General features: G+C 39.8%; 1 protein-coding gene across 2 annotated transcripts in view; it reads right to left on the bottom strand.

Moving 5' to 3' along the window:
• The window catches only part of LOC124619658 (scoloptoxin SSD14), a 531,056-nt gene that overhangs the window by 4,391 nt on the left and 504,228 nt on the right, over window positions 1-22,437 (bottom strand). For both annotated transcript variants that reach the window (XM_047146202.1, XM_047146192.1), the window contains 2 exons: window positions 15,262-15,511; window positions 11,411-11,601 (listed from right to left, as the gene is read on the bottom strand). In XM_047146202.1, the coding sequence (XP_047002158.1) occupies window positions 11,411-11,601; window positions 15,262-15,511 (441 nt within the window). The remainder of the gene's footprint in view (window positions 1-11,410; window positions 11,602-15,261; window positions 15,512-22,437) is intronic.

The following is a 22,437-nucleotide window of genomic DNA, read 5'->3' as shown; positions in this document are numbered from 1 at the left end:
AATTAAAGAGGGAAAAGATGGGTTGTTGACAATCCATTGAGAGATGAAACTTCCTGGCAGATTAAAACTGTGTGCCGCACCGAGACTCGAACTCAGGACCTTTGCCTTTTGCGGGCAAGTGCTCTACCAACTGAACTACCTAAGCATGACTCACGGCCCGTCGTCACAGGACTTCTGTGAAGTTTGGAAGGTAGGAGAGAAGGTACTGGCGGAAGTAAAATTTTGAGGACAGTCATGAGTCGTGATTGGGTAGCTCAATTGGTAGAGCACTTGCCCCCGAAAGGCAAAGGTCCCAAGTTCGAGTCTCTGTCCGGCACACAGTTTTAATCTGACAGGAAGTTTCAAAACCAGTGTACACTCCACTGCAGAGTGAAAATTTCATTCATTGAGAGACGTTTCAGCATTTGGGCGAGGATGAGGTCTAGCCCTGGGACCGTAATAGGGCAATAGGCTAGGGCAATGGAGAGTCCCCATTAACTGAATGGAGCATTATATGGCTCCAGTAGACGGGTAGTAAAAGATAAGCACGTTCGCTACGCCCGCTGTTTTATGAAGCAAAAGGTGGGGTGGTAGCTCTCAGACACAAAAGCACGACATCCTCTGGATCACTAGAATGGCATCATTTAAGAAAATACTTGGTACACATGCAGGGAACTGGAAGCTGTAGAGGTGTCTGAACTTTGCCCATACCTATGACAGAGAGAGATGTGATCCAACGGTGGAAATGTACCATTCCCAGGAGTCTTGCTTTTGTTGTCTTATGAGGTAGCAGACATGGCATGGAGCCGTTTAAAGGCAACGAGGTGCAAAGAGTGCTTCTTATGGTGTTGGAGAGCCAGCCTACGATCTCCAATGGCCGCAGGGATCTCTAGGGTCTACCAGGATACCCACCTTCCGACAGGGAGACCCCGAGGAAGAGGGGATGGCTTGGTTGGCTGCCAAAAGAACGGCTGCCGTTGTATGCTGCACAGCCACATTGATGCTGCTTTGTGATGGGAAGCTAAGTACAACAGCAGAGGTGAACCCATCCTAGTCAGCATTATGGAGAACCCATCTGAATGGGCGTCCAGGGGAGCAGTGCTGACGGAGCATCAGGAAGATCGGGAAGTGGTCACTACCACACAAGTCATTGTGGACCATCCAGAGGTTAGATGGTATGAGGCCAGGACTGCAAAGGAGAGATCAATGACCAAATAAATTCCACGTGCCACACTGAAGTGTGTGGAGACACCAGAGTTCAAGAGACGAAGATCGAGCTGTGTCAGTTAAGTTTTGATGTCTTTACCATGGCCAGTGATCATTGTTCCACCCCACAAAGTGTTATGGGCATTGAAGTCACCAGAGACTAGGAAAGGTGGGAGACAGGACAGCCTGAGACACCACATCATTGGGAGGAGATAAACATTACAGATGGTAAAAACCTGATGTGCCCATACCCGAACAGCCACATTCTCCAATGCTGTGTTAGGAGGCAAAGGTCACTCACTGTATATAGAGTCCAGCACATACATACAAACTCCACCTGATACCCTCTTATAGGTGGTACGAGTCTTAAAATAACCTTGGTAGCCACGAAAGGCAAGTGTCCAAGTTGCTGGAAACCATGTTTCCTGGATGGCAATACAGAATGCAATGTATATGCTTAAAGGCTGCCGTAGCTCAGCCAGGTAGTGGAAAAATCTGATATGATTCCACAGGAGGATAAGACTGAATACTGTGGGAGCATGAAGTGACCAGGGGGCAGCAGGTTATGACCCAGTGTAATGTACTGTCACCAGTTGAGACATAAGGGGATCCATTGACATAGGTTCTGTGGCACATTGCCTGGGGAGATTTGGTGCCTCAGGGGCCACCAGGATCTCCACCTTGGGCACAGAAAGAGTACATTTCGAGTCCAGTGACATGGGAGCCACCAGAATTTCCTTCATCTTAGAGGACTTCTTTTTGTCCTTCTTGTCCTTCTCCATAGAAGACAAGGATCAAGAAAGTGTACCTGAATTGGTTTCAGGGATAGAGGAATACAAGAAGTCTGAACCAGCAGCCTGTGGTTCCTTCAGCCACCAGCTGGCGTCTTGCTGTGGACCAGCAGAACCTTTTCCTAGCTAGAGAAGCTGGAGGAGGATGAAGTGCCTCCGACTACCGTATTTACTCGAATCTAAGCCACAATTTTTTTCCGGTTTTTGTAATCAAAAAATCAGCCTGCGGCTTAGAATCGAGTGCAAAGTAAGCGGAAGTTCTGAAAAATGTTGGTAGGTGCCGCCACAACTAACTTCTGCCGTCGAATATATGTAGCGCTACACAGGCATACTGTACAGGCACAAAGATAAATATTGGAGCCAAATCCTCTGCACCAGTAAATAAATTTTAAAAAAAGGTGGAAGACGTGCTTTTTTTTCTCCACCACGAGTTTCGACCATTGCATTTTCATACATTATCCAACGAAGTAAATACAAATTCCGTATTGTTCATCTTCGAATGTAGCAGCATTTCAATGTAGTACGAAAATCCGACTGGCAAGACTGTTTGGGATGTTTGTCAATATGGCCAACTCTACGTTCTGAATTTTTTCCTACCTGTGAAAAGAGATGGTTGCTAATAGGAACTTCTATGAATTGTGAATCACATGCAATATTCTCTTCACCATAAGAATAATACAAATATAAACATTTTGCTATGTATTCTTTCGTGTTTGCTGCTATCTCATTTAAATCCTGTCTGCCTAATAAACTACGAAACTAGGGTGAGACAACAGCAAACGCAGAAGAATATACATATCATGTCATGTTTATGTTCATATTATTCTTATGCCTAATAGTGATAATGTCAGAAATGAAACACGGCAATTGACTAGATTTTTAAATCTAAGATGACTAATTTCTGTGCAGAATGTAATGTACTAATGAGGCGTCTGTAAAGAGTTTCAAACGGAGAAAAATTTTCGCTAAACTCTCGTTCAGAACATCATCTATTATATGCAGCCTATTATTTGGTTCTTGTTGATCGTTATCAATAAAAGCAGCAAAGAAAAAAAATAGCAGTCTTTTGCCATTGTTTCGCTAATGAGACGATTCTTTTTTTTTTTTTAGTTTTAAGCGGCTGTAGCGTGCACAAAAGCAAGCCACGCCGCGAGCGGCGGCAGGTTGTAAACACTCATCATTATCAGACTGCGACAAACAATGCATGACACAGTACAATAATGCATTTTCAGCTTAGAGTGGCATAAATACCTGTAACAAAGAGAATGCCACTTACCAGATCAAACAAAAATAAGCAATCAATTCAAACCAGACGAAGCACGTGAAAAAGGAAGGGTACCCATATAAATACGGAAGTAGCGCCTGAGGCATAGCAATGGCTACCTGGTAAAGCTTAACTGCTAAGCTTACGACTTGAACCAAACTACTGTAGCTATATCGTCATTCATTCGATCTAAATTGTGTGTCATTTTACAATGGACCAAATTTGTTTCGATTTGGAGGTGCGGTTTAAAACTTTTCTCCCCCCTTGAATTTCGAGTCTCAAATTTCAGGTGCGGCTTACATTCGGGAAATTTTTTTTTCCTTGATTTCGAGTCATTTTTCAGGTGCGGCTTAGATTCAAGTAAATACGGTAGGGGATGAGGACCGATGTCCCTGGCACATGGGGAGCCAATGCTCCTGAAGTGGGTGCAGTGGAAGCACCAGAAGGGGCACCAACCACCTGGGGAGGACCCACAGTAAGGGGCACAACAGAGAAAGGCACCACTGACAGAAAACATGACGACATTGCTGCTGTAGCTTAAGATTGTATCAGTTGTCCGAGATTAAGATGCTCATACTTTTTTCTAGCCTCTTGATATGTGAGCTTGTCCTGAATTTTCTTCTCACACTTAAAAATGGAGCAATCTGTTGAGCAGGGAGAGTGGAGCTTGCCATAGTTTACACAGATGGGGTACAGGAACAAGGAACGTTCACGTGCAGCAGACTTCCACAATCCCTGCACACAAGAGTAGCAGAGCAATGTGAAGACTTATGTCTTAACTTCATGCACCTGAAGTATCTTGCAGGAGTAACATAGGATTTCACATCACACCAGTAGACCATCACCTTGACCTTCTCAGGCAACGTATCAAAAGCCAAGATGAAGCCCCTGGCATCAACTTTGTTTTCCCTTGGTTCCCTATGGGCATGAAAAATGAACTGCACACCCCATTGCTCTACGTTGGCCTGCACTTTGTCAGATTGCAAACGACTGCAGTGAAAAATTATGCCTTGGACCATACTGAGACACTTGTGTGAGACGACACAGGAATGTCACCCACAAGCAGCACCTGTGACTCGGCGGGAGAGGACTTTTTAATGAGGAGGAAACCCTCTTCATCTTAGAGACGGCTGCAGCTTCCCTGTATTTACCTTTAATGTTTTTCACAAAAACAAATGCTTTGGGGCCAAATAGGTGTCCCTGTTGGTCATGGTACAGATCATGTATTGGGGGACGGGATTTTGCTCCTTATCTAGACCTGCTTTCCTCCCATGGTGTGGCAAGGGAAGAAAACACATTGGGATCATATCTCATTGCATCATACGAGGCCTCTCCATTTGGGGAGACTGCTGGCTGTGAGACCACCAGCAGGAGAAAGTTTAAGTCACTTCACGTGCAAACCATCTACCACGGTGCTACCCTCTCCAAACGGGGGATCTCCCCATGTATGCCACCAAGCCACAGCAACAGCTACTCGGCCAGTAATCTGTTGCCTGAAGTCCCTGTGCCAGAGTGATGATGGAGACATACTCCATGGCATACATGGGGAGTGTGCAGTGCAGGCACAAACACCGCAGTCCCTACGTGATCGGGGGCTACCACTGCACAGGTACTTCACGACCCCTCCCTCCCCCAATAACACGATGGCTACTGAGCTGGGTACTGGGTGTACTATGACAACATGAAGAAAGGATGCCAGGGTGGAAGGACACAAAGGCAGAGCACACAACACAGTGGACGACCTTCCCTGCACGGCATGCACTTCCATAAAATCTGGAAAGCTGGCAGGTCAAACCCAATAATGGGGGACCATATAATTGTTAATGGAAAGGGAAGATAGCGCTGAAAATGAAACTAGAAATCAAGACCAAAATGGTGAACAATATCCAAGCAGGGTCTGCACCAAAAAGACCATTCGATGGAAAGTCTGAGGATGTAAGAGAGAGTGCAAGCGTAGGTTTGCTGCACAGAAAGAGGAAGCAATGCTGGAAAGGCTAGGGCCCCATGGTACTCAAGCAGGTACTCACCAAAGTGTGGTGAGCCCCTGGGAGGCCGCAACCAGGATTCAAAATATTCATATTTAATGTCCGAGACCATTGCACTACAAAGTTACATTAGCAACATGAGCTTCAGCAGGAAGGATGGTTCTCATTAATACAAATTGAAATTTAAGGCTTCATCTAGTTTCACTTCAATCTTGAATAGATTCAAAACTATCTAAATGTAGCTGCAGGACACCACTGTGAGTCTCATGAAACCTTCCACTTATCTTCACTAAGTTTCATATTAATTACAATCTTAACATTACTTTTACATGACTGGAGGGGGTGGGGCTGAGGGAGGGGTGGGGTGGGGCAGCAGTCTTAATGACAAGTGTGAAGTGTAAGGGTTAACAGGTAAGAGATACAGCAACAATCCTTGTGGCTGCCCAACAACATGTCTGAATGCTTCTGAGCAATATGTCTGCAGTAAATATGACAACCTGTTTCAATTTCATCTGGTTCTCTTCCAGAATGCCAACTTACTGGGTATTGGTCTTCACCTCTCCAGTACCTCCATAAAAGCCTCTGCATATTAACCCCCCCCCCCCCCCAAGTCATCAACAATACCATCATTTTGATAGCTGCCATGCCTTCCATTCTAAGGAGTCTCCCCATACAGGAAGGCCTTGTGGATGGTACATCTACAGTGATTACCTCTTCCTCCACTGCCATACCACCCCCTTCAGTACCCATTTTCAACCATGATTGGAGTAACTGTACCACAGCCTTGACCAACTCTGTGACTACCTACCATCATGCCCAGAAATGAGAAAATTCCACCCACAATCCTTCCTATTCTTCCTAAAGTGCTGTTCAACCAATCTATAAAATATCCTGGTGCAATCCTATGTCACACCTATTACCATCCCCTTGTGGAAGGCCTAGGTGCAAGTCATCCTGTAAATGTTTATTTAAAGAAATATTCATGATTTGCTAGACATGCAACACATGCGATAGCGAAATTTTCTATGAGCAAAGAGTTATTTGTTTGTAGATTGATGTACCTCATTTAAAACCCCTCATTCTCCTCTTTTCAACAAATATTCTAATGTTTCCAAAAGTTGTTCATATTTAAAATTTTCATGTTCCAGAATGTCTGACTCTTAAAATGTACATATTTCCAAAATACAGCACAATAGTTTTATAGACCTGGGTTTCCTCTTTACAAAAGTGTGCTATTTCACTACAGTAACTTGTCAATTTGTTACTTCCTCCACTTACAAAATTTCACTTTCTTGTAACTCTTAGTTGGGGTTTGGGGATCTCTTTGTGAGTGATGAAGAAGAAGACGAGATTACACTTGTACATTACAATACCCCACATTGAACAGTACCTAAAACTTTACCATTTTCTAGTTATAACAATCTTAAACTAACGTCTTTGCCCTATTATATCTTTGCGTCTTTTAACTTTGCTGTCTTTAGTTAACTAAAACAAAACAGTCCAGAACTTTGTCAGTTCATAGTTTTCTACATTACATGTGTCTAAGTAAGTGTGGTGCAAAACACCTTAATCTTTCAGATGATAACATTCATTTTGTATGAACATTGTAGTAAGTATTGAGTTACAGTGTATATTTACTTTTCATCATCCTGTGCCTGACAATAGAAATGATAACTTCTACAATGTCAAGGGAGTCTGAAGCAAGCAGTCAATACACAATCAATGTAGTCTATGTCTCATTACATAATTTTCAGTTCAGTTTACACCATGCATTCTGGGTCTACTAGTGAAACAATAATTGTCATTTATTTCTCAGTCAATCACCATCAGACTGTTAAAATGTGACGCCACTGTTTTCAGCAGAATCATTTAAAACAAACAATAGGTTGGTTTTCAATCTGTGAACTTTGTGAATGTTTCTTAATTAGTGCTACTTACTGATCTATGTCAAACATTCATTCTTCTGCAGGTTTCACAACTGATCATCAAAAAGAGAACATATATACCAAAAATAAAGAAACAGAAAATCATTTGTTGCAATGTTGTGTTTTTTCACTAACAGCTTTCCATCAAGTCCATTAATATAAGGACAACACTTGAAGTCAGATTATGAGACTTCCAATGTGCTGTTTCAGGTCAGTAAGGCTACACAATGGCTTAACCTTTCACGTATCTTGTAGGTATGGTAACCTCTTTGGGAGAGCATGTCAGACAGTTTAAGTTTCTACTTGTATAACTTAACCTTGTAAGGTAGTAAGAGATTCAGAGCATTGGCAGCCTGTAAAGCAACAGGACATTCTTCAGACTTCCAATGACATTAACTTTTTCCCCATATGATTGACAAATGAAGCAAAAATTGCTATTCTATTTGAAGGATTTTAAAAAAGAATCACAAAACAATTTGAATAAATTAAATTCTCAAAGCTGAGAATGTGAACAAATATGTCCACCATTGAAACACTATTCTATAAATGTAATGATAAATATCACAAGCAGTTTCAGCACACAGCTTTCCCTCTTTACATTACATTTAACTTGGTTCAAATGGCTCTGAGCACTATGGGACTCAACTGCTGAGGTCATTAGTCCCCTAGAACTTAGAACTAGTTAAACCTAACTAACCTAAGGACATCACAAACATCCATGCCCGAGGCAGGATTCGAACCTGCGACCGTAGCGGTCTTGCGGTTCCAGACTGCAGCGCCTTTAACCGCATGGCCACTTCGGCCGGCCTACATTTAACTTCTTTTGGGTAAATACTATATATGTATGTATGTAATAATAAATGTTCTGAGCAGAAAGTTTAAGAAGATGGTCAATATTGCACTTAAATACATGTGCAAACACATGTTACCACTTGCTTACTCTTCATCTCACCACTGTTTCATCACCCATTTGAGTGACAATGTATGAACAATTCTTTCAATATGTTCTCCTCATGTCTAATTTCGGTAATGAGAAATGTGGTAAATATTATTCATTTTAATATATGGCACATGTGAAGGTATTTACTCACCCTAAGTCATCAGTTGTGTCCTTAGACCTAACTTCATTTGTTCAAGAATAATTATTAAATACATTCCAGACAATGGAAACTCCAGGTTGGAATATCAACAATATAAGGAAAAGAGATTGTTACTCACCATAAAGATGATATGTTGATTTGCAGACATGTACAATGGAAAGACGCTTGCAAATCAGCTTTTGGCTAAACCCTTTTTCAGAACAGAGCACGCGTGTGTGTGTGTTTTGTTTTCTGAAGAGGTCTTTGGCTGAAAGCTAATGAGTAAGTATCTTTTCATTATGCCTGTACACAACTTATCGTGTCATCTTACAGTGAGTAGCAATCTACCTTTTTTATATTGTTTACATTCAGTACATTTCTTAATTCCTGTAAGCACATGCAACTAACACCCCAAAGTCTAGATAACTACTGTACACCTTATCGATCCTCTTATCAGTTTCCCCATCCCCTCATAACGCAACACCTGCTGAACAACTCACTCCCCTTCATTGTACATGTGTATGATCCCACCCATAATTCCGTCCTCGTTTTTAATTGTTATACAATCAAACCTTTTAAGGAAAGTGGTTTGTCACGGTAGTGAAGTACAGTGTTTTTCATTTTCTTTTTTGGCTGTTTTTGTTTGTACACCTAAAAATGAGTGATGCAACAAAGAAAAGGAAATTTGTGCCTTTTAATGTTAAGTCAGAGGCATTGAAACAAGCTGACAAACGAGAAACAATTAGAAAACTTGCCCCCTAAATGGTGTCAGCAACATCATTATCAGTGACCGGTGAAGAAACAGAAAAAAATAGCTCTCTGCAAAGAAATATTCTGAAGGACCTCTTAACTGAGAAACTATAAAGAAATTGGAATTTGGAAATGAAAAAAAAGTGAGACATTATTCATGTGGTTTTAGCAATGAAGACAAAAGGGGACTCCGATTTCTGGTCCAGTCTGGCAGAAGAAACCTTTGTTTTTAGAAACTGGCTGCAGGAGGGAGATGACAGTTTCACCACTAGTTTGGGCTGGCTCAAGAGGAGGAAGAAGAATGACATTACAATGAAATCCAGACCTTTAGCTACTGACAGGCGTTGATAAATATCAATGGGGACAGTTGAAAATGTGTACCCCAACCAGGACTGGAACCCGCAATCTTCTGCTTACATGGCAGACACACTGACTGAGCCAAGGAGAGCACATATTATAGTGTGACTGCAGGGACTTACCTCTGGCACGCTCCCCGTGAGACCCACATTTCAAACTTACTGTCCACACACTATAATTGTAGTGCCCCTGCCCACTATACTCATTACTCGTGGTAGTCAATCTAGCAATACCAGTAAGAGTGTGGGCCATGTGAGTGCATCTGCACTGAAGAATATCATTGGCCGGTAAGCCTTATCTATATGAAGATGGTATCTGTTCCTTCAGACATGTCCGAAAGAACAGATACCATCTTCATATAGATATAGATTGACTGCCTCAAGTCCTGAGTATAGTGGACAGGGGCACTACAAATGTAGTGTGTGGACAGTAAGTTGGAGATGTGGGTATCACGGGGAGTGTGCCAGAGGTAAGTCCCTGCAGTCACACTATCCTCCGTGTCCTCGGTGACTCAGATGGATAGAGCATCTGTCATGTAAGCAGGAGATCCCGGGTTCAAGTTTCGGTCAGGGCACACATTTTAAACTGTCTCCATTGATATTTATCAATGACTGTAAGCAGCTAAAGGTCTGGATTTCAATGTAATTTCATTCTTTGAGAGCTACAAGATCACCAATGGTACCTGTTCTTTTGGACATGTCTGGTGACACTGGCCATTTTGGAATTTACTTTAAAGTTAAACAACATCATAACTGAAGAAAAAAAATTTATCTGATGAACAAATTCACAACTGAGATGAAACTAGTTTAAAATTCAAAATGTTACCTACAAAAACCCTTGCTTTTCATGAAGGAAAAAAATAATTCTGGGAACAAAAAAAGTAAAGAGCAGCTCACAGTTATGGCAGCTTCAAATGTAAACCATATACTAAAACTGGCCATGAGTGGGAAGGATGCCAAGCCAAGAGCATTCAAGAATGTTACTGTGTCAGCTCTTCCAGTTATCTACACACATCAAAATAATGCCTGGAAGAACCAGGGAATCTTTATGAACTGGTTTTTGAACTCATTTTTACTGCAGTACAAACAGTTTTAAGATGAAAGGGACTGCCATGCACAGCTATTTTGACAACAGGTAGCGCATCCTCGCATCCAAGTAAAGAAGTGCAGTACAACGGGATTCATGCCACTTCTTCCATCAGACATTACCAGCTTGGTTCAGGTAATTGATGAGGGCATTCTGGAATGCCTGAAGAAACAGTATTGTTGGCGATTGCTACAGCCAATCTTGCATTTGGGATACAATGAAAACATTGCAGAAGCTTTAAAGTAAGTTACTGAAGAACATTGTAGAATGTATCAGCAAGTCTTTTAGCAAGGTAAAGTCAAATACAATTTCTAAGTCAAGAGAGAAATTCTACTGGAAAGTAGGCCTAACAAACAGAAAATTTTGATGATGAGGTGATCACCTGTTGTGTCATTTAATCAGATGGTTGCCAGACTGTGAAGAGACAAAACTTTGAAATAACTGACTGATTAAATGGTTGGAAGTGACACAGACTTCTACAATTGACATGGTTAAAACCCCAACAGTGTGAGAGTGGTGGTGATGACGAGACTGAGCCTGTGACATGTCCCACCCACGGCTATGCTGCACTTGAGGCCATCATGAACACCAGCCTGAGGCAACAGCAACCGTAAACTGTTCTGCACACTCTGGCATGATATTGTTGCATGGCAACGTTCCTGCTACATCAAACGAAGGATGCTACACCGTTATTTCATGAAGTAGATTATTATCATACTCAAACTAAAACCTTTATTCTACCAATGTAAATACCTACATAAGCACTTTGTTTTAATGAAGTTCATATTTTGACACCTGTATTATTTTCAAGTTCACTTTATTTCTTCTCTCCATAAATTTCAATAGGCTGAATTTTCAATAGTTAAGTATTGTCCCATTCAACTTTAACTATCAAGACTAAACACACACACACACACACACACACACACACACACACACACACACACACACACACACACACAACACCACAACACACAAATATACTTACTAGATGTTCACAGTGCTTGTAACAGAGACAGCATCCCCATTAGGTCCTATTATTGATATATGTGCTGTTCCGTGATCATCCTTGTTGTAATAGACAGCACCATAGTGTTTCGGATCTTGGTAAGTTTGTGTATCATTAATCTTCCTTCTAACTGTCTCTGCATATTCCTTTGACTGCAGCATGTTGACAACCTGTAATTATTGCACATTTGTATTTATTTTGATGAAATCTAGCATGTAGTAATGTAAAACATATAAATAAATCAAAAACGTTTATTATATCAAATTATAGTATATGTGCAAAATATGTAGTCCTTAACACTAACTGGCAGATTTTTAGACACTTTGCCCTTTCCTCTTTCACATTTTAAAGTAATCTCCTGTTTTCATTGCAAGCCAGTTCTCTTTAAAAAATAAATACATAATATGAGCCACACATTAATTGTCTCAGTTGTGTCTATTTAGTCACCATGATATTATTTACTTTTTATTTCAACAGAGAACTCCAACACACAGTGGAAATATATACATGCATGTAAACCACATGAAGATTGGCATAATCTTGAAACTGGTCATGTGTTAAATAAAATCACCTCCTATTATGACTGGCAGTGGTTGTTATTCTACACCCTACAAAATAACAGTCACGGAATTCACCTGCATCCATTATGGATAAAGTTCACTAAATATTGTATCCTTTTTAATTTTGATATTAGTACCGTCATATGAACAGTGAAGTTTAATTTTCATTGTGAGAAATTTTATGTTATGAAGATACAGTAATATTTAACAACAAATTCAGGCTCAATAAAAGGAGTATGCTGTGATAAACATTACAGCTGAATATTAGTCTTGTTAAGAAAAGATTGTGTTAATGCATAAAGGACAGTACTTTAATGACAACTGAGACATAACCACTGGTGTATTACGAAACAGAGAGGGACTTCCAATAAATAAAATTAAATTTCCTAGTACTATACCTGTTAGATTTATAATACAGCAGTATATACAGATATTTATATAAGAGACTGATGGAAAATGTGAAAGGTAATATGAGTTCGCTTTAATTAACAAATATGTTACACATAGAAACTGAACTTGTTGCAACATTATTTGTCCAAGCAGGGGGGGATATGTGGTGTTATATATCAATCTGGAAGAGTGATGTGGATCTCTACATATTTCTTTATCACTGAACGATATTCGTGAATGAAAGAATGATAAAACAAGTTATTATTTTAACAGTTGCCATCCTTTCCAAGTCAAGTGTTCCCTCCCATACAGTCTTGGCATTCGAGGCAAATGTATTAGTTTAGATATATACTCTTTGCAGCAATACACTCCCATTCTCACATCAGCTTTCACTGGGCGTATTTACCCCAACAGCGTAGTTAAAAAGCAGATTTCCCAAACCATCACATCCAACCTTGGTACTGCTGATCCCTCCACAAAACAATTTATGAGGCCACCTCTTGTCGCTCAATACTATCCTGATCTTGAATGTACTAATCAGCTACTTTAACAAGGCTATGACTTCCTAAAACTATGCCCTGAAATTAGGCCCATTCAGTCTGACATTTTGCCCACCTCACCTAGGATAGCTTTTCGCCAGAGCATGCTCGACAACATGACAGACATGAACTTGGGGCCTGTTTTACCACATGTGCCATCTTTATTCTTCTCTGGTGGGAACTGATTATTTAACATGCCTTTGATTCGTGACACCCATCTGGCCTTCATTTACATTAATATATTTGGTCTCAGCATTTCTTCTCAGTGTTGATTCTGTTCTCCACTCCCTTTTAGTTTTCTATATCTTTTATCCCCCCTCCCAAATCTACCATATATATTGCACTTAGCATTCCACTCTTATTAATTTCTGCATGATGTTCTGTCAGTACTCTGTCTTGCTTATTACCCCATCTTCTAACTAAGTTCTCAGGTTTTCAGATCTTGTCCAGTCCAGTCACTAAACATCAGTCTTTCTTTCTCATCCTGTCCATTAAGTCTCCCATGACTCAGGGTTCTCTGTGACTTTTCCATCATTCTCACCTTTTCCTAAACCTCACTTTTCCGAGCTAGCTAGGCATTCATTTAACATGTTAGGTAATTGGAGATTAAGTCCAGGTAAACTAAAGAAGTGGTTTCATGTATCACCCTGTATTCAACGTTGCTTGATTTTCCATTGCTAGCTAGCTAGTTAAATGATGACCACAACAAAGATGGAACAATGCATTATTGAAACAAATGAACTGAATTTGTCTACCTTGTGGATGTCCACAGCATGACTCACTACTTCCACTACCCATACCACCACTTACGCCATTTGTTCCCCAACCCAGCATTAATTTCCGTGAATCCCGGAGATGGGGAAATTTTTCTGCAAAATATCCTCTGAGCAAATGGATACCTCTATGTCATTGCCCAGTGGTAGTTGATTCAATATGTTTGCACTGAACACATTTCAGGTCATATTAGTTTAAGAATTATTTGTAGAACTTTGATGAGTGGTTCTGGAATTTAAATTACACAATACTGCCCCACAAACCACAGACATTGCAGATGGCCATACTGAAGGTGCAACCACAATGGAGAGGTATCTGGGAAGAGAACAGGCAAATGTGTGATATCTGAAGAGGGGCAGGAACCTTTCCAGTAGTTGCGGGAGCAACAGTTTGGATGTGACGTATCTGGCCTTTTAACATCAGCCACCATAGCTGTGCTGTACTAGCACTGCAAACAGTTTAAAGCAAAGGGACACTAAAGCCATTACTATCATGAGGGAATACAGCTTTGTTGTATGGTCAAATGATGGCATTCTCATGGGTAAAATATTCACAGAGGTAAAATAGTCATCCATTCAGATCTCTGGGCATGGAATACCAAGGAGGAAATTGACAATCTACAGATCAGAGCATGAAACCTTAGATCCTTTTATCAGGTAAGTAGGTTAAAAAATTTGAAAAGGAGAATGGATATGTTAGACATAATGAGAAACGGTGAAGTACCAAATAGTGGTAATGCAGTAGTAGGTCTAATAACGAATAAATTGGTATGAAGGTAAGTTACTAGGTACAGCACAGTGAATACATTATCACAGGTAAGACAGATAGAAAGCCAAGACCCACCCAGTTGTACAAGTTTATAAGCCAACTACCGTGTTTGATTTAACACACACTATAAAAGCAGTCAATAAAGAGCCTCACAATCCAGACCAACAGTCTGGAAGACACGTACCTGATTAGTCCCTTTATCTGCATCATTTGTATACAAACATACTTTATCATGTTGTCAATTAGCAAGTTGCAATGCTGAGTGAATCACAATGACCATAAATTTCTGAATTATAGCTTTCAAAAACTGGATAGTCCAAACTGACTTATAATTAGAGCATGTAATGAGTACAGTGTGACAGTGTAGTGAGTACAATGTGACAATGGTTGCAACAATAAAATTGCGTTAAAAGTGTATTCAATTTTTTTGCAATGACATGTTTGGCAACTCTTAATTATTCAGGTAAATCAGTACCACACTGCTAAAGATTTTGCCTCAGTTTGTGCTTTTCTAGGTTCATCACCTTCTGCTGAATAAGTCATACTGTATTTTATAGGAACGTTTCAAGACGAATGTGAAAGATAGTCGAAGTGACATCACAACATATTCATGCGAGCGGTCGTCTTTACTCGTTTTCTGTTTTTTGTTAAAAAAAACTTGTGATTATTATTTCTCGTTAAATAGTAGCAAGATGAATCCAAGAATTAAGGCACACACAGAGCTATAGTACTTAAAGAATAGGGTTTACTACTCACAATATGCTGGCTAAGATGATTAAAAATAACAGACTGCTCTTACCTGACTAATGTTGAGGAAGTGTGGATCTCCCAATTCCGTTCTGCGTGCATAAGCATATTTAAAAGCTTCAACTGTTCTGTGGTATGTTGTTATAGTTTGATTTAAATCTGAAACACTTGACGCTGTGAAGTTGTACCCATTTAAGATATTCAGTATGAATGCCAGGAGAATGCCACTTCCAGGTGGAGGGACACTGTATAAGGTATGCTTTCCATGAAGCTCTGCTGTCACAGGTGACTCCCACACAGCCCTAAGAATGATGTAAACCTAATTACAATTTGCAAGAGTAAGCTAAAAACAAAAACTAGAGTTAAAAAACAAATGGACATAATGGCAATTTATATTTCTTTAAGGTACAGTGCATTACATGAATGACAACTGATTTCATTTATCTAGCAGTTAAGCACATAGCAACTCTGAATTGGTTCATGTGTATAGTTTGTTACTGTTGCCAAAGACACTGCCACTGAGTATAAATGCACAGACAAGTTGTTTTAGCATCAAATACATTACAAAATGGCTATCAATTTGCTGTTTTGTACTCTTGCACCATTCCTCAGATCAACACTGATTATCAATATCTCAGCTTTACAATAGCTTTCCCTTTAAAGTGAATTGGTCTTTTTTTTTCCCCTTAAACTACCCAGCCACCAGTCTTGTAAACGCTTTTACTCACTGAAGTTGTTCAGCTGATTCCTAAAGTGAAGAATCCTATAAGAATGATACATCCTCAATATTCTCAGTCTCCTCCAAATGCCTGTGGAACATTCATTCCTCTTTACACCCTGCAAGTGTGCATGCAGTAGTGTTCATCTATTATGCTTCTGACAGATCTGCATCTACATGATTACAATGCTGTTCACAATAAAGTGTCTGGCAGTGTGTTCAATGAACCATCTTCAAGCTGTCTCTCCACCCTTGCACTCTCGAATGGCGCGCGGGAAACACAAGCACTTAAATTTTTCTGTGTGAGCCCTGATTTCTCTTATTTTATTGTGATGATCATTTCTCCCTATGAAGGTGGGTGCCAACAGACTGTTTTCACAATCGGAGGAGAAAACTGGTGATTGAAATGTCAAGAGAAGATCCCACTGGAAAAATAAAATCCACCCTTGTTTTAATTATTGCCACTCCAATTCACATATCATGTCTGTGGCACCATCTCCCCTATTTCACGATAATACAAACCGAGCCGCCCTTCTTTGTAGTTTTTCAATGTCATCCATCAGTCCCACCTGATGCGGACCCCACACTGCACAGCAGTACTCCAGAATATGGTGGACAAGCATGGTGTAAACAGTCTTTAGTAGACCTGTTGAACCTTCTAAGTATTCTGCCACTGAATTGCAGCCTTCGGTTTGCTCTACAACATTATCTACGTGATCGTTCCAATTTAGGTTATTTGTAATTGTAATGCCTAAGTATTCAACTGAATTTACAGCCTTCAGATTTGTGTGGCTTATATTGTAATCGAAATTTAGTGGATTTCTTTTAGTACTCATGTGAATAACTTCACACTTCTCTATTCAGGGTCGACTGCCACTTTTTGCACCATACAGATATCTTACCTAAATCAATTTGCCATTTGTTTTGGTCATCTGATGACTTTACAAGACGGTAAATGACAGCATCATCAGCAAACAATCTAAGACAGCTGCTGAGATCTTCTCCTATGTCGTTAATATAGATCAGGAACAATAGAGGGCCTATAACATTTCTTCTGGGAACGCTGGATATTACTTCTGTTTTACTCTATGACTTCCCGTCTATTACTACGAACTGTGACCTTTGACAGGAAATTGTGAATCCAGTCGCACAACTGAGGCGATATTCCATAGGCATGCAGTTTGGTTAGAAGACTGCTTGTGAGCAACGGTGTCTAAAGCCTTTTGGAAGTCTAAAAATATGGTATCAATTTGACACCCCCTGTCGACAGCACTCATTACTTCACGAGTATAAAGAGCAAGCTGCATTTCGCAAGAATGATATTTTCTGAATCCACGCTGACTATGTGTCAATAAATCATTTTCTTCGAGGTAATTCATAATGTTCGAATACCGCATATGTTCCAAAACCCAACCGCAAATCGACATTAGTGATATGGGCCTGTAATTCAACGGATTACTCCTACTTCCCTTTTTGGGTATTTGTGTGACTTGAGCAATTTTCCAGTCTTTAGGTATGGATCTTTCTGTGAGCAAGTGGTTGTATATAATTACTAAATATGGAGCTATTGTATCACCATACTCTGAGAGGAACCTGACTGGTATACAGTCTGGACCAGAAGTCTTGCCTTTATTAAGAGATTTAAGCTGCTTTACGACACTGAGGATATCTACTTCTATGTTCCTCATCTTGCCAGTTGTTCTTGATTTGAATTCAGGAATATTTACTTAGTCTACTTAGGTGAAGAAGTTTCAGAAAAACATGTTTAATAACACTGCTTTAGTGGCACTGTCATCAGTGACTTCACCGTTGGTATCACGCAGTAAAGGTATTGATTGCGTCTTGCCACTGGTGTGCTTTATGTATAACCAGAATCTCTCTGGGTTTTCTGCAAGTTTTTCAGACAGAGTTTCGTTATGGAAATTATTAAATGCATCTCGCACTGAAGTACATGCTATATTTCGAACTTCTGTAAAACTCTGCCAGTCTTGGGGATTTTGCATTCTTTTAAATTTGGCAGGCTTTTTTTGCTGCTTCTGCAACAGCGATCTGACCCGATTTGTGTACCATGGAGGATCAGTACCGTCAGTTAAAATGATGAATGCAACGTATGTTCCAATGGCAAAAAGATATTTTTATGTGATATTATTACAACTCAACAATGTCAGATTTTGTTTTACTTTACTTGTACTGCAAAAGCTTGCTCCTTGTCAAATTTCATGATTCTAGGTCAGCGGGTAGTACCCCACAGGTTTTGATGAAAGTTTCTGAATACCAAATATATGACATAAAGGGCCATATCTTTTGATTGAATTGACTTAGAAGCTTACAATTTTTGTTCCACCAAGTGACCGTAGACATTAATATGTGAAATAAATTTGAACTTTATACATCTACCCGTCCCTGAGGAAGAGGGGAGGGGGTCTTAACAGTTTGACAGACAGACGGACAGACAGACAGACAAACGACAGACAAATGACAGACAGATAGATAGAGTGATCCTAAAACGCTCCTGTTTTTACAGATTGAGGCACGGACCCCTAAAAATAGCTTTTAGTACAATATTTTCTCTTGTTGTGGGTTACATATTCCGAAACTATTACAGCAGGCACACAACACCCATTAAACCTGTGACCAATGGCACACAAATTTCACTCTTTTCTCTCTATTTACATCTTTCCACCCTATAAGCAAAATTTATCACCCAGACCAATCGCATTCTAATCCCTGCCCACCAAAATTCAAAATGTATGTACAGATGGGATGATCTGTCCATTTGCATATTGATTCAATTAGCTCATCTGTCAAATGTTCATACAGGATGAAATGCTATGGACAAAACCTTATTTGTACCGATAGCCATTACATTTTCCCCTTTGAATTAAAGTCTCTCTGATATCTGGTAAGAACTAACACAGATACACATCAAATACTTTTTGTACAACATCTCTCTCTCTCTCTCTCTCTCTCTCTCTCTCTCTCTCTCTCTCTCATTTTCTGTTTGTGTCTCCTTTACTGAAACACTCCTTTCCCATTCCTCCCATGTCTTCGTTCAGCTTATCATACAACCTTGTCTATTTACTAGCCTGTTTTGTTAGGACTGGGGAAAGATATGAACAATCACTGGCCATGCTTTACTTTTCTTAATGTCTAAGGAATTCCTACCTTTGTTTTTTTTTCTACTTTTTTTCCTGTCAATAACATCTTCATACAAATCCAAGTTATCATTTGTCCCTGGATAACAACATTACTTTTTTATATTACCTGGAATTTGCATCTCATTGTTTAGATTCCGTTATTATTTTCATCTCAGTTTTCTGTCTGTATCAGTACTCAATCCTCAATTTTTAATGACTGACTATTCCCTCCTTCAGATACCTACAATATACTTATGTTCTATTATTTTTCAAGCACCTCCTGACAGATGACTGAGCACTCAAGATAAATGACAATTACTTCATGCCCCTATCAACTCTGATATCAGTGATTATTCTAGTTATTGGTGAACACTTTTCTGCTCTGTATATGATACATAATTATTTTGGACTAATGTGTTTAAATATCACAGTTTCTCTATGATTTAAGCTGGTTACTTACAACCAAGTGAAAAATCCTTTAAGGAAGTCAATAGTTTTTTCTTACTACATCTGTTCTTACGTCTGGTTGTAAGATACAGTCATCAGTACTGCAGCCAACAAATTTAAACTGTAATATGTTTCATTAATGGAAACAAACATCAATTAAGTGGAAAGACATTTCCCTATTCACAGTAATTGAATAAAAGTATTCAAATTGGGAAACTATAATAGTGTAAGAGTCTGCCGATAGTAATTAAGGCACGTGCACGTGAGTGTAGCTGACACCATCTTGGAAATACTGACGAACTACTTGTGTTGGTACCAGTGGACACCCGCCACAGACCACTTCCACCCCCAGGTAATTGGATGCCTGAAAAATGGCCGACTTTCAGGGAAGTAGCAGCTTAACTGGCTGAGGATCACACAAAGTGTCAGTCTTTCTAATCTCTCAGTGACAACTCTCAGTAAGTCTGTAGTTATTCGGGTTAGGACAAGAGAGGCAGTTATGGCAGATTGGTGTCATATGCATTTTATTGTAAGCTGTGTTTGGGAATAAACTGGTGAAGATTATTTAGTTGGTGTTCACATATCTATCCTCATGGTCACAGTGGTTACATTGCCTAATAACTAGCACACTGTATCTTCAGACAAAGATACCTCATTATAATAGGCATTTTTGCTGATCAAATCTGCACGTCTGACAACTGAGAAACAGAGGAACATGTGTGAGTGTAAATCTCATTGCTATCCTGCTCAAATAGTACAATGATAAGAAAAATCTTCACATGAGAGAACCACTCTTGGTCAATCTTCTCCACTAGTAGAGCTTGCTATTAGATCATTCCAAAATCATTTTAATGCATTTATACTTTCATTATGCATACTAACATCAAACACAAGAGTTAACATATGAATGCCACACAAAATGTTATTGACTTTATGTGGCAATGAAGTGTTCTGGTGATGTAGCATAGGAGTTCTGTATCCATCACAATTTAATTGGTGTGTTTTGTTGAAAGCTTGTTTCCTGAAGTGTTATTTGAGTGAAAAGTGGTAAAAATTCATTAAACCAAATCAAATAATGTAAACTTCTGATAAGAATATCAACAACATAGGAAGAGAGATTGCTATGTGCATGTCAAGTTGCAGAAAGGCAGGATTAAGACATTTACACGAAGCTTTCAACCACAGCCATTACCAGCAAAAGAGAAACACATTCCATTCATACACACATGCAAGCACACCTCATGCACATATGACCACCAATTCCGGCAGCCTGGGCCAGAATGCAACTATCATATGGGGTGGAAGTAGCAATCTGGAGGGGGCAGGGAAGGGGAAGGGATAGTAGTGTACGGGTGTGGCAGGGGGAAGGGATGCTCTCTGGTGAAATGTACAGGAACTAGAAAGCCAAGGCAGGAAGGTGGGGAAAAAAGAAGCGAAACGGGGGAGGAGCAGGGGAAGATGGGCTGGTGCGTTGGCAAGGGATGGCAAACAAAGAAGGTGGGAGATGAGAATGAGGAGGATAGAGGATGTGAGAACTGTTGTGATTCTTGATTATGGAGGGAACAATGCAGCATGAAATTTTGCTTGCAAATGAGTGAATTATTTACAGAGAAGTTGAACTTTTGAAGCACAATTGCAGAGATGAAGCTGTAGGCTAACCACCCTTACAAATGGATTCAGAAGTGTCAATTTAACATGATTCCAATCCATTATGTACATGTCCTGATCTCTCCTCTTAGTCACATGATCCCTATATGAGATATACAATGGTGGCACCAGCATAATGACACAGTTTTTCCTGAGTATAGATTCTCTGAATTTACCAATTAGATTTTCACATGAACCACAGCACCTTCCATATCAAGCTTCTCATTTAAGTTCCCTATGCTGACTGGTTACACTCTTAACATGTGTATGGATCCATTCAGTGTCTGTGTAGTCATGGCTACTTGACTCCAAATACTGGACTAAGCCACTAGAAATGCTTTCCACTAGCATCAGGATGCTATTTATTTGGTAGATGCTCTGCACTTCTGGAGAATCATTTCAATGAATTTAATATTTTGTTTGTGTCTCATTGTACTGCATTTATCCACATTACACCAAGTGGAAGTTTTGTCCAGGTCTTTCTGGATTTCTTTACAATCCTCCAATGATATTTCCTGTAGGCAACAGCTCAGCAAATAATCTTTCACATCTGTTGAAAACATTACAGATTCTATTACACTTCCTTGGAGCATATTTAGTGTTACTTTCATTTCTGTTGAACATTCCCATCCAGTACAAAATAATGGGTTCTTTTAGTTAAATATTCACCAAGTCAGTCAGATATCTATATCTACAGGATTACTCTGCAATTCATGCTTAAATGCCTAGCAGATGGTTCATCAAACCATCTTCAAGCTATTTCTGTACTGTTTCAGTCTCTACGAGCATGCAGAAAAAAATGAACACCTTTCTATACGGTAGTGTCATCTGTCTCTCATTCATATAATAGCCTATCTTGAGTTAGTGCCATCAGCCAGCAATTTGATCAAATTGTGATAGTATATGCAAGTGGTAGAATCTAGGCACTGGAAGCAATATTGAAGCCAGAGATAAGAAACATTTAAATGAAAAGTAAAATTATATGGGCTGGACAGATCTGCAGGCAAGAGAGCAGATAGTTTAAGGATCAGGATGATGACACTGGTCCTCCAGTTTGAACAGAGAACACTTTGACATTGAATCATCTGAATATGAATCAAATCTGGGCCTGGGACTGTACATGACAAGTCAGGGGCCTGAAGCAGTTCTGGTAGAAGGGTCATTATATAAATCAGGGTTATGAAGGGGATTGGGGGCGAGGGGTAAAGGATAAAGAGATGACTCTAACGTACTGAAAATGTTGAAAAATGTGTCACAAGGTGCTCAGCAAGGACTGATG

The sequence above is a fragment of the Schistocerca americana genome, chromosome 1, assembly GCF_021461395.2.
Source record: "Schistocerca americana isolate TAMUIC-IGC-003095 chromosome 1, iqSchAmer2.1, whole genome shotgun sequence".
NCBI classification, from domain to species: Eukaryota; Metazoa; Arthropoda; class Insecta; order Orthoptera; family Acrididae; genus Schistocerca; species Schistocerca americana.
This window is presented reverse-complemented; position numbering and strand designations above follow the sequence as displayed.